The 16,473-nt window shown below is 35.6% G+C and overlaps 1 protein-coding gene across 2 annotated transcripts in view; it reads left to right on the forward strand.

Annotated features, from left to right (window-relative positions):
- The first annotated feature begins 4,554 nt into the window (after positions 1-4,554).
- The window catches only part of PTPN20 (protein tyrosine phosphatase non-receptor type 20), a 69,708-nt gene continuing 57,789 nt past the window's right edge, over positions 4,555-16,473 (forward strand). The window contains exons 1-3 of one of the 2 annotated variants that reach the window (XM_073018995.1): positions 4,555-4,877; positions 8,048-8,145; positions 10,671-10,783. In XM_073018995.1, the coding sequence (XP_072875096.1) occupies positions 10,687-10,783 (97 nt within the window). In that variant the 5' untranslated portion in view covers positions 4,555-4,877; positions 8,048-8,145; positions 10,671-10,686. The remainder of the gene's footprint in view (positions 4,878-8,047; positions 8,146-10,670; positions 10,784-16,473) is intronic. The other variant, XM_007962648.3, reaches the window with a different exon arrangement.

The raw sequence follows: 16,473 nt of genomic DNA on the forward strand, positions 1-16,473 counted from the left end.
TCAGCAGTGTATAAGTGTTCGCTTTTCTCTGCAACCTCACAAATTTTTTATTTTTTTTTACTTTTTACTAATAGCCATTCTGACTTGTGTAAGATGGTATCTCATTGTGGTTTTCATTTGCGTTTCTCTGATGATTAGTGATATTGAGTATTTTTTCTTATGCTTCTTGGCTACGTATGTGTCTCCTTTTGAAAATTGTCTGTTCATGTCCTTTGCCCATTGTTTAACGGGGTTGTTTGATTCTTGCTTGTTCATTTATAAGTTCATTATAAGTTCTGGATATTAGACCTTGTGTTCTGCCAGGTTTTGGTATCAGAACGATGCTGGCCTTATGGAATGAGTTAGGGAGGAGTCCCTCTTCCTGATTACTTGGAATAGTTTCAGTAGGATTGGTACCATCTCTTGTTTATACATCTGGTAGAATTTGACTGTGAATCCTTCCGGCCCGGGCTCTTTCTGATTCGTAGGTTTTTTAAAAATGACTGATTTAGTTTCTGATTTAATATCTATTCCATAGCCTAGAAATCAAGGAGTAATTTTGAGTTTCATGTCTCATTATTTAAGAAACATTTTATAAGGCTGTAGCTGCCATAGATAGTGATTCTTCTGATGGTTCTGGGCAAAGTAAATTGAAAACCTTTTGGAAATAACTCAGCGTTCTAGACACCATTAAGAACATTTGTGATTTATGGGAGATCAAAATGTCAACATTAACAGGAGTTTGGGAGAAATTGATTTTAACTCTCATGGATGACTTTGAGGGATTTAAGACTTCAGTGCAGGAAGTACTAGCCTAAGTTTTAGGCATCCACTGGGGGTCTTAGAACACATTCCCTATGTGTAAGCAGGGACTGCTTTACCATTTCACATATAGTTGTAGGAACATAGGATATTTCCATTTCCTCCCGTTTGCCTTTCATGCTATTATTGATACCAATTTTTTGTGAGTGTTGTATACCCTACAATAGATTATTTTTCCTTAAAATTGAGTTATCTTTTAAAGAAATTAGAACATGTGAAAGAGTTTGTTTTATGTGCTCATATATTTTCCAGTTTTGCCACTCTTCATTCCTTTGTATAGGTCTACATTTTCATATTTTATCCTTTTCCTTCTGTCTGAAAAACTTCCTTTAATTTTTTATTGTTGTTGTTTAGTGCAGGCTGGATATTATCTTAATTTTTATTGGTCTACAGAAGTCTTATTTTTTGAAATATATATTTTCAGGGTATAGAATTCTATACTGACATTCTATAAGAATTCTATATTCTTTCAATACTTTAAAATGGGTATAGAATTCTATACTGACATTCTATAAGAATTCTATATTCTTTCAATACTTTAAAATGTCCTCACCATTATCTTCTAGCATGCATGATTTCTGATGAGAAATCCATCATTCTTATCTTTGTTTTTCTATATTTAATGTGTCTGTTTTCTCTGGCATTTTTTCTTGTCAGTAATTTGAATATGACATACATGAACGTGATTTTTCTATAAGCTCATATATTACACTTGTATTTTATTGATCTTCTTTGGTCTGTTGGTTTATAGTTTTCATATAGTTTGGTAACATTTCAGCTATTATTTCTTCATATTTGTTTTACTTTTGGTATTCCAGTTACAGAAATTTTAGTTCACTTACGTTGTCCCAGTTTGCTGAGTCTGTTCAGTCTTCTTTTTTTTTGCTACTGTGTGCTTCATTTTGGATACACTCTTGCTGTATATTGACAGACACTGATTTTTTTCCTTCTCTACTGCCTTATCTGCTGTTAATTTATTTTAGTTCATACATTGTCTCTAGAAATTTCAGTATATCTTATTTTTACATTATTTATATCTTTTTATTGTATCATGTTTTTCTTTATTTCCTTGAGCACCTTTTAAAAACTTATAATAGTTAAAAAGTTCTTTTTTCTGAATTTTGTCATCTGTCATTTCTAAGTACATTTCTATTGATTGATTAATTTGGCTATGGGTTATACTTTTCTATTCCTTTGCATACCTGTTAATTGTTTACTACATATTGTGAATTACATGATTTTGGTGCTAGATTTTTTCTTTTTCTTTCTTTCTTTTCTTCTTCTTCTTTCTTTTTTTTTTTTTAGACAGAGTCTTGCTCTGTCTCGCAGGCTGGAGTGCAGTGGTGCGCTCACTGCAACCTTCCGCCTCCCGGGTTCAAGTGATTCTCCTGCCTCTGCCTCCTGAGTAGCTGGGATTACAGGTGCACGCCACCATGCCCAGCTAATTTTTGTATTTTTAATAGAGATGGGGTTTCACCTTGTTGGTGAGGCTGATCTCGAACTCCTGACCTCATGATCCACCTGCCTGGGCCTCCCAAAGTGCTGGGATTACAGGCATGAGCCACCGCACCCGGCCTTGATATTTCTTTAAAGAATGTTGGGTTTTTCTGCCTCGTAGTTATGTTACTTGAAGTTTAACCTGATCCTGTCTGAGGCTTGCTCTTCACCTTTTTTATAGATGGCCCTAAGGAGCTTCTGTTCCAGGGATGGTTTTACTACTAAGAGGTATCTCTTCTGTGCACTATCCTCAATGTCCCTATATTGCAGGGTCTCCTCATTCTGGCTCATATGAACTGTTTCTAGGAATTATGTGGCTTGCTACTTTCCGGTGATCCTTCCTGAGTGTCAGAGATTTCTTCCTTCATATAAGCTTATCTACATTCTGCAAAAGACATGAGTGGGTTTCTTTGCAGCTACTTAGACTTCTCTTGTTCTGTATAGCTCCCTCCTATTATTATTATAATAATATAATAATAGTCCTCCCTGTTATTCTGCCCTACAAATTCTGGCTGCCTCAGCCTCTCCTAACTTTGATCTTTTTCTTCTCAATCGGTGAATCACTGGACCTCGATTCCTTTCCTGAGCTATAGCCTGCAAACTCCTGGAGACCATGATCTGGAGCAACCAGAAGGCTCACCCCCTTCTCTCTGGGATCATAATCTGTTGTTCAAGGTCTGAAAATTATTGTTTTATATATTTTGTCCTATTTTCTGATTAGTTGTGGTTAAGTCCTATTATAGTAAATCTCTCATAAGCATAAATAAAAGTAAGTTGTAGGTTGTTTCAATTTTCATTTTTTGTTTGTCAGGTGAGACTGGACTTTTTAAAAATACATTACTGGCCTGTAAGTCACCTTCTATGAGTTGCTTGTTTATATTTCTTATAGACTTTTTTTTCTGTTAATTTTTTTTTTTCTAGCACTTGAAGCTCCTTCCTAGGTTTGCAGAATTTCCTATTTTCAAAACCGTTTGCATAAGAAAGAGATTTTTCTTCACTGAAAGTCTGATAAAATGCCATCTGGAAACCTGTTTGGGCCCAGATGCTTTTTCCTCTTGGGAGTGGTATTTTTGATTATTGGTTTGACTTTTTAAATGGTTATTACACTATTTAGGCTTTCTACATCTTCTGGAGTAAATTTTCATAACTTATAATTCTCTTATAAAAGTTTCCATTTCATCAGATTTTCCTAAAGTTTCTCATAGTATTTGCTTATTACCTTTAAAAATGTGAGTTGCGTCTGTAGTTGTGTGCTTTTTCATTTTCACACTTGATCTTAGCCAAAAGGCTGAGAAGCCATTCTTTTTCATTTTTAATGTCATTTGTGCACTTACTCTCCATTGATTGATAGTGAAAGAGGGTTGTGTATTTTTAAGTTTTTTTCCAAAGAACTAGTGTATTGGATTTTGCTGATTATTCTTTAGGCTTATTTTCTATTATTATAGTTTTCTTTATGATTTCCTCCTTTGTAGTTTCTCTGGGTTTCCTCGGTTTTTCTTTGGCCTGTATGATTGAATACAAAACTCATTTATATCAGGTTTTTTTTCTACTTTTTTTGTAAACATATTTAAACCTATACATTTTCCCTCTATCTAAATACTCATTTAGCTACTTTACATTAGTTTTGATATGTTGTCCCTTCATTGACATTTCTTAATGTTTTAATTTATAAAATTAATTCATATGTTATAAAGGTTCATAATTTCTATTAGATTTCCTTTCTAACACACATTCAGGAACACACTTTTTCAATTCCATAGTGCTTGTTTACTATATTTTTATTGATTTTGTAATATGCCATGTCACAGAAGTTCTAAATCATACTATTTCATGCTGCTACGGTATGAGAAACAGTACTGTGAGTGCTCAATACTGAGATCAGAGAAAATTTTCTCTCGGCTTCTTATCTGAAAGAGTCTGTGCAGTAAAATTTACACAGTAATTAGGAACAATCATATTAGAAACCCAGAGTTTCCTTGGGATGATTCATATTACATCCTTCAACAAAGCTGAAAACAATTTTCTATATAATTTAACATATTGCTTGCTAACTTATAAATTATAAATAATACAAGAAGTTAAAGTGTGACTTTTGTAACACAGTATTCTTTATTCAAGAAATAGACTCTGAATCACAGAAGACTGTATTCTGTAGATCCCAATGCATGGGTTCTGCAGGTTGTAAATATCTAGGATTTACTTGAAGAGTACTTTCTTGAATAATGTGGCAGTGAGGAACAAGGGAACTGCTCAAAAGTCAACTCCCTGAGGATAATCCTAGAAGAAGGATCAGCTTTGCTATGTTGCTTTTTTCAAAGCAGGGGGGAAAGAGATGATTACCATAGGAGATAAAGATGGGTGTTTGGAAAACAGGAAAAGTAGGTGAAAATTCCCCTCATGTAGCTTGTTTTTTCTCATTAAGTCTCCATTTTTCCTTCTGTGTAGTGTTTTCTATTTGATCAGTTTTTCCCCCGCTTTGTTCAGTAAAAGATTATGAGGGAAATGACTCTGAAGAAGAAGACCTGAATTTCAGGGAGACTTTGCCTTCATCAAGTAAGAAAAGCACACCTAGATCAAAGGTAAGACTAAAAGGAGAGGGATCTCTACTAATTTTGGCTAATACCTAAGTTGTTGACTATGCTCTCTGGGAAATGGGTATCTATTTTGTTTTCACCAAAATAATTTCTTAATTCTTTGCACTATAGTGTTGACAGTGACCAAAATAGGGATTTGAAAGAGTGGAACTTTTTGCCAAGTTTCTAGTGAACTGCATTTTCTAACGCTACTCTAGAAATTTTACAGGCACTTGTTTTGTGCTACTAATGAAGATACAGAATAAATTTCACGTGAAGTTTGAAGCACCTTTAGATGTATTGATTGTGGACTTTTTCATTGTTTGAGACAGCATGATTGGGTGTCTCCAAACTATGGAAAAGTAGAGGGCTGTGAAAAGTCTGTGACAAAACCTCTTACTTCAACACATTACCCCATTTGTGGAGATAGTGCTAGGGTTAGGACACAAAAAAAGGGAAATGGATTTTAGTCTGGCGGGTGCTTTGCATTTTTTTTCTCTTACCTAGTCAACTAGAGCTTTGGAACTGCCATGATGATGCTGGCCTTGTGCTCATTTCCTGTAAGTTACAGCAATAATAGAGATAAAGTCAGTACATAGACCAAATACTGCTTCTACCACTTCCCCCGTTCAATTGCCACCTCCACCCCAGATGGGCAGGAGTGCCGCTTTTAAGAACAACATTGTAACTTAGTTATTATCTCCTGTCTGTTCTCTGCTATACTTAAGTTGGGCACATCAAGGCTACCATCACATCTTTGGCTGTGAATCTATGGCTGTTAGTGCCATGTTGGGCTCTTAGCTCACTCTTGAGCCATTCTTTTCTCTGATCAGAATGGTTTCCTGTTTGAAGCAGAGACAGTTTGAATGGAAACACCTTCACAGAATGGCCCAAGTAGATCCTTTGTATAGTCTTATAGTCTTATTTGACTTCTTCTAGAACTGAGCACATTTCGTGATTTTGTTTATATTTTTACTTTGGTTTTTTTTTTTCTAAGTTATAGCTTGGCCTATCTAGGATGAATTCTGATATGCTTTAAAGTTTCCTTTAAGAAAAAAGGATCTTAGAACATTCCTGGATGGTTTTTAGAGTGTTGGGAAAATTACCTGATTTCATTAGAACTTGTTTTTCTTATATTTCATGAAACAATTTGATATTGTAGCCGTTTTTATGTCCTTTCAGATAGATGCTGTCCCCTAGAAATTGTCTAGACTCATAGACTTGAAGTTGGTTAGATTTGGAGCATTACTAATTTTTTTTGAGACAGACTAATTTATTTTTTGGATTTTTGGTAGAGACAGGGTTTCACCATGTTGGCCAGGCTGGTCTTGAGCTCCTGGCCTCAAGTGATCCACCCATCTCGGCCTCACAAAGTGCTGGGATAATAGGCATAAGCCATCACGGCTGGCCTGTTATTTTTATGCCGGCATTCATTTTAGAGGTGAAAGCTGAAGCAATTTGTCTATGATCCTACAACTCTTGAGTCACAGACTAGAAACCAGGCTCCTATCTGTGTTACTGTTTTCACTTTGTCCTCATAAATCCTTGCTTCATGGAGTACAGAAAAGCTAACTTAGGCTCCTCAGAAAACATTTTCTAACATTTAAAAAAATTTGATATTAATTTGATTCAGTGAGCAGTCTCCAAAAGTCCTGCCATGTTGATAATTTATTATGTTTCTCCATGTTAGTTCTTGGTATTGTTAGCAAAATCACATTTCACTCAATCAGACATATGTTAGTCAACCTTAAATTTGAATTGCAGCCATCTAGAACAGTTTGCTTCTTTAAAAAATAAATATAATCAATTTGATTTTGAACCATGACTTGAAAGATGTCTCAGGTTTAAATTGTGTTAGGACTTCCAGATGTTACTTTTTCTAAGTAAATGAATTGTACTCAAATGACTTTTAAACATGTCTCATAGGAGGGAAGTGGGATCATGTTTGTGTAATAGCGCTGTCCCACTTCTTTTCCTCCATCCCACTGGAGCCACAGTTTCTACATTTCAATTTTAATTATCCTGAAATTAATTTTTAGGGATCTCCCAATCAGTGCTGATTTCAAAACTAGTTCAACTCTGTGAAGCTTATTTCATTTAATGTATTGGTTAGCTACATAGTTTAATGAGAAGGAATCTTAGGTGGACATTTTCCTGTGATTTTAAAGTAAAAATTAAATATACACCAAGCAAACACTAGTAAACTCATTAGTCAAAGAAGAAATCATAATGGAAGTTTAAAGTATTTAGAATGGAATGTGCACAAAAATACTAGATGTAAAAACATGTGGTTTGTGGACTGAGCAGTGTGTAGCAAATATAAGGTCTAATCTATAACATTACATTTACAATTGTGCCACTTAAAGTGTTTAGCAGTAAATCTAAGAAAAAGTGTACATTGTCTTTATTAAGAATATTTTATAATGTGTTTGCTGGGTAGCTGTATCATGTTAGTGGATAATAATACTTAATATATAAATATATCGCTTATTTCCAATTTAAATTTAAAAATTTGTATCACTTAATTTCAGTAATAATCCCAAAGTTATTTTTGTGTGTGAATGAGATTCGATCAGCTGATTCAAAAGATGTTCTTGAGAAAACAGAAGGTCAAGTATGGCAAGACAGTATTAGACAAGGAAGGAAGGAAACGTGTATACGATGACTGGGGCATTGGCACTGCGAGTTGTCAAGACGGAAGTCTCTCCAGTGCAAAATTGGGCAGTGAAATGTGGAGAAATACTTAGAATTAGTAGATTGGATGGTGCAAGTACTAAAGTAAAGATAAATATAGTGGCAGGAGTTTTATATTCACAGTAAACAAAACATGGTGAACACTTACAAGAAAATCTCTTATGGGCTGAAGTAATAAATCTATTTTTTCTCAAACGAAGCTTTTTAAAAATTTAGTTTTGAAAATCACTTGAGTTATTCAATATAAATAACTTCTGTTTACATAGTACTCTGCACTGTTTTGACAGATTGAAAAATATTTTATAGGGAGATATACAGTTAAGTGATTTTCTAGGAGCAGAATTATACTATGTATTGTGGTTATAATTCCATTATTGCAGATCTTTTCACTCTTCTTAAGTAGCTATAGAAATCATGTTTCTTTTAAACCATATTTTTTCTAAAACCAGGGCTATAATTTGTTTCCTTTCTTATGTCTGTAGGTTTTTGAAAAGAAAGTTAACTCAGAGAAGGTAAAACCTTCTCTTCGGAATTTCCCACGTAATGATTATGAGGATATTTTTGAAGAGCCTTCAGAAAGGTATAACTAATATGCTTATTTAGTGAGTTTTCTGTTTATGCTACTTATATTCATAGCTAGCCCTCTGCATGGAGACAGTGAATAATGGCCCTCAAATGTTTAATTTTTCAAGATATAGCCTTTTATAAACCTGATTTAGCTGTCTTAGGAATATGGTTACGATCTCACAAATATGGTAATTAACACAAGAGAAAAGTATTCTTGAAGGATTCAATTTCTCTATCCTCTCAATAGTTACCTGGTGTCAGAGCTTTTGCAAATATGCTTGGAGCTTTTGAAGTGGTCAGTGTACTTGAGGTAGCATGAAGTGCTCAGTACAGCACTAAATTTTGTTAGAAATGTAATCTGTTTTCAGAAAGAAAATTATATGGTATAAACAATAGGATTATTAGTATGGTGAATTTCTGGTAGTATATATTTAAAAAATTTAAAGTACCTGAAGAACAGTAAATTTCCATTAGGAAAACTAAAGAAACAAGTTTTCATGCTTATGAAATATTCAAATTTAGGTGTTATAAGCAAAAACATCAAATGAGGAAACATTTTGTTAAGCCATATTTTCTTAGAGATTTATCAGTGATTTTAGCTACCCTCACTGGAATAGCACTGTATAAGAATGTGTATATTCTTTATATTATGTGTATTGTATGAAATTTGTATGTACAACTTTCAGAAGTGCATTAAACAACAGTAATTCCAAAGGCATTTTGAGATTCTATGATATACTAAGCATTGTACACAAATAAAAACTACTATATATTTTTTGCTCTTCAGTTCACAGTTTAATTAGGAAAACAGACATATAAAAGCCAAATTGATGTACAATGTAGTAAACATTATTTTAGAGTCAAAATCCAAAGATTGCGGGTACAGAAGACTGGCTATGCATGAGGGAGGTTTCCCACAAGCTTCTCTGAAGAAAAGATATTTTAGTTGAATTTAGGATTTAATTAAATAGAAACCTAGCAGGTGAAAAGGAGAAGAACGTTTCAGGCAAGAGGAAGAAGTTTGAGCGAGGGTAAGGAGTTGTAAAAATATCTTACTAATGGGGAGAAATATTAGGTGCCAAGAGTTGTAGGGTGTGTGTGAGGTGGAATGCCAGGAAGCTGGAGAAGATGAGAGGTGGAGCCCAAAATACAGCGTGGGCTGGAGTGGGAAGTAACGCCAATATGTGAAGCTGAATATACATTTTATTCAGTCTATTAAAATGAAAAGGATGCATAGGGAGGGTCTTTTTGTTTTATTTGTGAAACTGTCTATTTATCCACACAAAAGGAGGAATGCTGGTGGCAAGGTGAGGATAGCTGGAAGTGGCAGTCAGTGGAGATTAATTAAATGTTTATAGTAATCCAAGAAAAAATGAGAAGGAGAAAAGAGTAAGAAACCCGAAATGCCTTACAGAAGTAAAAGAAAAAGGCATTTATTTTGCTAAGGTTAAAGCATACAGTGGAGGTAGGAAATCAGTGGAGATGGTGATGAAAAAGTACACAGAGGCCACCTGGCCAATATCTTAAACTTAGGTGTCTGATAAGGGGCTTTGATTTATCCTGATATTGGTGGGCAGGTGTAATTAAGTTTGTGTTTTAGTAAGAATTTTCTCTAAACATTGAAGGTTAGCTGCGGAAGTCAAGTTAGGAGGATTTTGCTAGGTAGGGTTGCAAATGAAAATGCAACAGGAGCCAAGTTGATAGCATTAGCGAGTCAGCTGAGTGTGGAGAGGTTGCAAAGGAAACAGAAAGTGAATATGGGCTAGTATTTGAAAAATCTGTTAACGATTAATAGCTAGACAGAGTTTAAAGCATTTTCTATTTTTTAGATACAGAAAATTGAGTATGATATGAAAGAATTTGTAGATAGGGAGTGATTCATGATGTGTTAAAAAAATATATAAGTTATAGAAAAGTACCTTAGAGGAGGCAGAAGGAATCAGGTTAAGAACATGGAAGGATGAATTTTGAACAGGCAGAAAGCAAGGTATAAGAAAGACATTGATGCATCTAAGTAAATGTTTTAAAAGACAATAAATTGAAAGAATTTCTATTTTCTGGCTTGTATTTTCTAGAAGAAGTTACAGTTTTACTAAGGCAGAGAAAGTATTAAGATAAGGACTCTAACAGGATGGTGGCTTGGAATTAGCTGCCATGGAAGAGTGGTACAGGAAACCAACCAGGGACATGGTGGTGTTTTCCAAATGGCTCTCTGCTGATATTAGAAAGCCCGGTAACCCTAGTACTTCCCTCCCGCAGCCTAGGTAAAGGAGAGGAGAAGGTAAATAGGCGGATGGATCTGAGGCGACTAGTTTGCAAGGTAAAAGTAGTGGGAGGAGATGGAGTTTATGATCAGACATTGGCATTTGGGAATTATCTCACAAGTGAGCCAGTTTCAGGTGATGACAATGGGAGTGGGTGACTGAATTGAAATGGAAGTGAATATCAATTAAATAATCAATAAAGATGATTAGAAAGTATTTCTCAAATGTATATATTCTTTGAAACCATGGGCAAATATATACATTTCTTTTCTAGTGGCAGTGATCCCAGCATGTGGACAGCCAGAGGCCCCTTCAGAAGAGACAGGTCGAGCAGTGAGAAGGAGGAGCCTGCAGGGCCCTCACAGGCTCTCTCCCCTCTACTTTCTGGTATGACATCATCCTATTTATAGTAACAAGTTGAGGCTCTATTTTAGAGATATGCACAAAGATATTTCTAATACCAATGAAGGAAAGAGCTAGAAAAAACTTCAAAAAATGGGAAAATATGCTTTTCTAGGATTTTCTTTTAAAAATAAAAAAATACAATTAAAAAAATGCTCCACACCCCATATTCACAATGGTTAATTTCTGTCCTTTCTTCAAGTAGTTTAAGGTATTAAATATGTCAGTTTAGTAAAATCCATTTTTTTAAAGCTAGATATTTTATAGATTTGAAAAATAACAACCTGCTTCCTAATTTCCTTTTTAAAAATTTGTTGCACAATATATGCTTTGTAAGTAAAATAATAACATTTTTGGATTACAAATTATCACATATTTATAGTGGGGAAAAAAGAAAACAACAAATATGCATAATAAATTATAACACTGAATAATATTTCAGAACTTTTTGTGTATGTGTATTTACATGTATATATAATATAAATGTAATTAGAACTATGAATATATACTTTATATATATGTGTATGTGTGTATATATATATATTTATAAAATTTGTGTTTGTAAACTTGAGGGATCACATGCACACCTCAAAAACCTTGGAGTTGGAGAGGATCTTGGAGGTCATCCATAACCAACGTCCCATCAAATGTTGGAAACGTCTTCTCTAATGACTTTATTTGAAACATATCAAACCCAATTAAGAAAATATCACATTACACAATTATTAAACTGAAGATATCATACAAAAATATTGCTAAATATTATAGGGGTATAGAAAACTGTATTTTCTGTCATATGACTAGACAGTTATACCAGCACTATTCACTAAATAAACCACATTTCCCAAATGAATTTATATATACTTTTATCACGTATTAAGTTTCCAAAAATGTTTGATCTTTTTGTATTCTCTAAATTTTTTTACTAATTGACTTGTTTGTTCCTGTGGACATATTATATTATTCTGTTTTGATTCTACTCATTCTAAATTTATCTGGAAAGGAAAATCCTCCCTCTAATTTAAAAAAAATACATTGTTGTAGCTGTTTGGGCAAGTTTTTGCTACCTCGGTGATTTTAAATTATTTTGTTCATTCTTGTGTAAACTTGTTTGAAATTTAGATAGAATGACATGCCAGTTATATTCATTCAGGTAGGATTGGCACTGTTGTGATTTTAGGTTCTTCCTTCCACATATAGAATGAGGGGAGTCAAGAGATCATCCACAGTGCATCTGAGCACAGAATAGCTGCTGCCCCATGTTCGCCTTCCATATCTGACATGAGGACCTCGCTTGTGCCCTGTCTTAGCTAGAAGCATTCAGGAAACAGAATTCTGGGAAAAGTGGTCCAGCCTAGCCATGTTAACATATTATAAAGCTGTCACAGTCCACACTATATACAAAATATACAAAAATAGTTTGTTATAAGAATATGGTTTTATAAAATGAGGCATAATTTTAATTAATTAAAACATGCTTAATTAAACTGAGGCATACAGGAAAATTCACCCTTTTAGCATACGGTTCTATGAGGTTTGACCAAGGTTTGCCACCACAATCAAGGTATAGTACATTTCTATCTCCCCACACATTTCTCTTGTATTTTTTTGTAGTTAACTCAACCCTACCACCAGTGCCTAGCAACCAGTAATCTATTTTCATTCTCTTTACTTTTGTCTTTTTCAAGGTATTATATAAAAGGAATCATAAATATGTAGCCTTTTGAGTCCAACTTCTTTCACTTAGCGTAATTCTTTTGATATTCATCTGTGTCATTGCATTTATCAGTATTTAATTTCTTTTTTATTGAATAGTATTCCATTCACCAGTTGAAGGACACTGGGTTGTTTCCAGATTTTGGCAATTATGGATAATACCACAGATATTCACAAACTTTGTGTAAACATAAGTTTCCGTTACTTTAAGGTAAATATCTAGGAGTGGGATTGCTGGGTCATAAGTGCATAACAGACAAACTGTATTCCAAAGAAGCTGTACTAATGTTATTGGTTGCTTTTTACTTTTTCTTTTCTCCTATTCTTTTTACTCTTTGTATTTCAGTTAGGTAATTTCTATCAACCTATCTTCAAGTTTACTGATTCCTTTCTTGGTTGTGTCGAGTCTACTAATGAACCCATTGAAAGCATACAGTGTTTTTTTTATGTACAACATTTCCATTTGACACCTTCTTACAGATTCTGTCTCTGTTGATAATACATTTTGTCTGCATTTTTCATAGAGCTTAAATATGTTAATGATAGTTATTTAAAATTCCCTGTTGGATAACTCTGACAGATGGGTTGTTGCTGATATTTTTTTCTGTGATTGCTTTGCTTTTTGACACTGGCTTCTGTTGTTGCAGCTGCTGCAGCTTCATTATATGTCTATATATCTGATTGAGTGTTGGTACTGGGTGTAGAAAAAAAGAGACTGAAGTAAATAGAATTTATGCCTAGAAATAGTCATGCCTATTCCTCTGGTAGGCCATTTAGGACATGAGCTGGGTTTTGGTTTTGTGTTGCTCTCATTACCTATAGTGAACCATTGGCTTAGAATTTCTTAGGATTTAGCTTGTGTGCAGGGTGGCAGCTGGGGTGCTAAAGAGTTTTTATTGTTGGCCTTTTCCTATTTCATCCTCAACTTTGGGCCTTCCCTGTGTGCCTGTGCTTTAGAAGGGCTCTCTCCTTCTGCCCATCTTCCAGCAGTAGACTGGTGTTTGCTTGCCTGGAGAGGGAGGGCCAAGCATTGTTTCTTTTCCTATTCCATTCTCAGACTTGGGCAGGTCCTCCATCCCTGGTCCTCAGTGACAGGCTTGGTCAGTGATACTACCCCTTCTCATGGCATCTAGACTCTGCCTGACACCTTTGGCAAGTCTATAGTGGAGAAGGTTTCCTCCCCTTCACTTAGTGTAGTGGTAGGAGTTTTGTAATAATAATGGCATCAAATCCTGGACTCAGGACTGCTTTCTGCACCTTCTCCAGGAATAGAGGGGTTTTGTTTGCTCTTTTCCCAACTGCAGTGTGTCTACACTTATATACAGCAGGAATTGATGCTCCTCTTCCTGCAGTGTGAGGCTTTTGTTCTGGGAGAAATAGTTCTTAGTGGGGCTTTATGCATTTTCTACCACGACAGTAGCTCCCCTCTTCCAAGCCTACCCTTCTGAGGGAATGGTTCTTCCCATCTCCTGCTCTGCTCTCAGTCTTTCTTATGAGCACCTGTTGGAGGTCTGTGAATTTGAGTCTTTGAATGTGTGCAAGTTCTCTTTGTGTCTGTGGCTTTTTTTTTTTTTTTAATTTATTTATTATTATTAAACTTCAAGTTGTAGGGTACATGTGCACAACGTGCAGGTTTGCTACATATGTATACTTGTGCCATGTTGGTGTGCTGCACCCATCAACTCGTCATTTACATCAGGTATAACTCCCAATGCAATCCCTCCCCCCTCCCCCCTCCCCATGATAGGCCCCGGTGTGTGATGTTCCCCTTCCCGAGTCCAAGTGATCTCATTGTTCAGTTCCCACCTACGAGTGAGAACATGCGGTGTTTGGTTTTCTGTTCTTGTGATAGTTTGCTAAGAATGATGGTTTCCAGCTGCATCCATGTCCCTACAAAGGACACCAACTCATCCTTTTTTATGGCTGCATAGTATTCCATGGTGTATATGTGCCACATTTTCTTAATCCAATCTGTCACTGATGGACATTTGGGTTGATTCCAAGTCTTTGCTATTGTGAATAGTGCTGCAATAAACATACGTGTGCATGTGTCCTTATAGCAGCATAATTTGTAATCCTTTGGGTATATACCCAGTAATGGGATGGCTGGGTCATATGGTACATCTAGTTCTAGATCCTTGAGGAATCGCCATACTGTTTTCCATAATGGTTGAACTAGTTTACAATCCCACCAACAGTGTAAAAGTGTTCCTATTTCTCCACATCCTCTCCAGCACCTGTTGTTTCCTGACTTTTGAATGATCGCCATTCTAACTGGTGTGAGATGGTATCTCATTGTGGTTTTGATTTGCATTTCTCTGATGGCCAGTGATGATGAGCATTTTTTCATGTGTCTGTTGGCTGTATGAATGTCTTCTTTTGAGAAATGTCTGTTCATATCCTTTGCCCACTTTTTGATGGGGTTGTTTGTTTTTTTCTTGTAAATTTGTTTGAGTTCTTTGTAGGTTCTGGATATTAGCCCTTTGTCAGATGAGTAGATTGCAAAAATTTTCTCCCATTCTGTAGGTTGCCTGCTCACTCTGATGGTAGTTTCTTTTGCTGTGCAGAAGCTCTTTAGTTTGATGAGATCCCATTTGTCAATTTTGGCTTTTGCTGCCATTGCTTTTGGTGTTTTAGACATGAAGTCTTTGCCCATGCCTATGTCCTGAATGGTACTACCTAGGTTTTCCTCTAGGATTTTTATGGTATTAGGTCTAACATTTAAGTCTCTAATCCATCTTGAATTAATTTTCGTATAAGGAGTAAGGAAAGGATCCAGTTTCAGCTTTCTACTTATGGCTAGCCAGTTTTCCCAGCACCATTTATTAAATAGGGAATCCTTTCCCCATTTCTTGTTTCTCTCAGGTTTGTCAAAGATCAGATGGCTGTAGATGTGTGGTATTATTTCTGAGGACTCTGTTCTGTTCCATTGGTCTATATCTCTGTTTTGGTACCAGTCCCATGCTGTTTTGGTTACTGTAGCCTTGTAGTATAGTTTGAAGTCAGGTAGCGTGATGCCTCCAGCTTTGTTCTTTTGACTTAGGATTGTCTTGGAGATGCGGGCTCTTTTTTGGTTCCATATGAACTTTAAAGCAGTTTTTTCCAATTCTGTGAAGAAGCTCATTGGTAGCTTGATGGGGATGGCATTGAATCTATAAATTACCTTGGGCAGTATGGCCATTTTCACGATATTGATTCTTCCTATCCATGAGCATGGTATGTTCTTCCATTTGTTTGTGTCCTCTTTGATTTCACTGAGCAGTGGTTTGTAGTTCTCCTTGAAGAGGTCCTTTACATCCCTTGTAAGTTGGATTCCTAGGTATTTTATTCTCTTTGAAGCAATTGTGAATGGAAGTTCATTCCTGATTTGGCTCTCTGTTTGACTGTCACTGGTGTATAAGAATGCTTGTGATTTTTGCACATTAATTTTGTATCCTGAGACTTTGCTGAAGTTGCTGATCAGCTTAAGGAGATTTTGGGCTGAGACAATGGGGTTTTCTAAATATACAATCATGTCGTCTGCAAACAGGGACAATTTGACTTCTTTTCCTAACTGAATCCCCTTGATTTCTTTCTCTTGCCTGATTGCCCTAGCCAGAACTTCCAACACTATGTTGAATAGGAGTGGTGAGAGAGGGCATCCCTGTCTTGTGCCAGTTTTCAAAGGGAATTTTTCCAGTTTTTGCCCATTCAGTATGATATTGGCTGTGGGTTTGTCATAAATAGCTCTTATGATTTTGAGGTACGTTCCATCAATACCGAATTTATTGAGCGTTTTTAGCATGAAGGGCTGTTGAATTTTGTCAAAAGCCTTTTCTGCATCTATTGAGATAATGATGTGGTTCTTGTCTTTGGTTCTGTTTATATGCTGGATTATGTTTATTGATTTGCGAATGTTGAACCAGCCTTGCATCCCAGGGATGAAGCCCACTTGATCATGGTGGATAAGCTTTTTGATG

The sequence above is a fragment of the Chlorocebus sabaeus genome, chromosome 9 (genome assembly GCF_047675955.1).
Source record: "Chlorocebus sabaeus isolate Y175 chromosome 9, mChlSab1.0.hap1, whole genome shotgun sequence".
In the NCBI taxonomy this organism is placed as follows: Eukaryota; Metazoa; Chordata; class Mammalia; order Primates; family Cercopithecidae; genus Chlorocebus; species Chlorocebus sabaeus.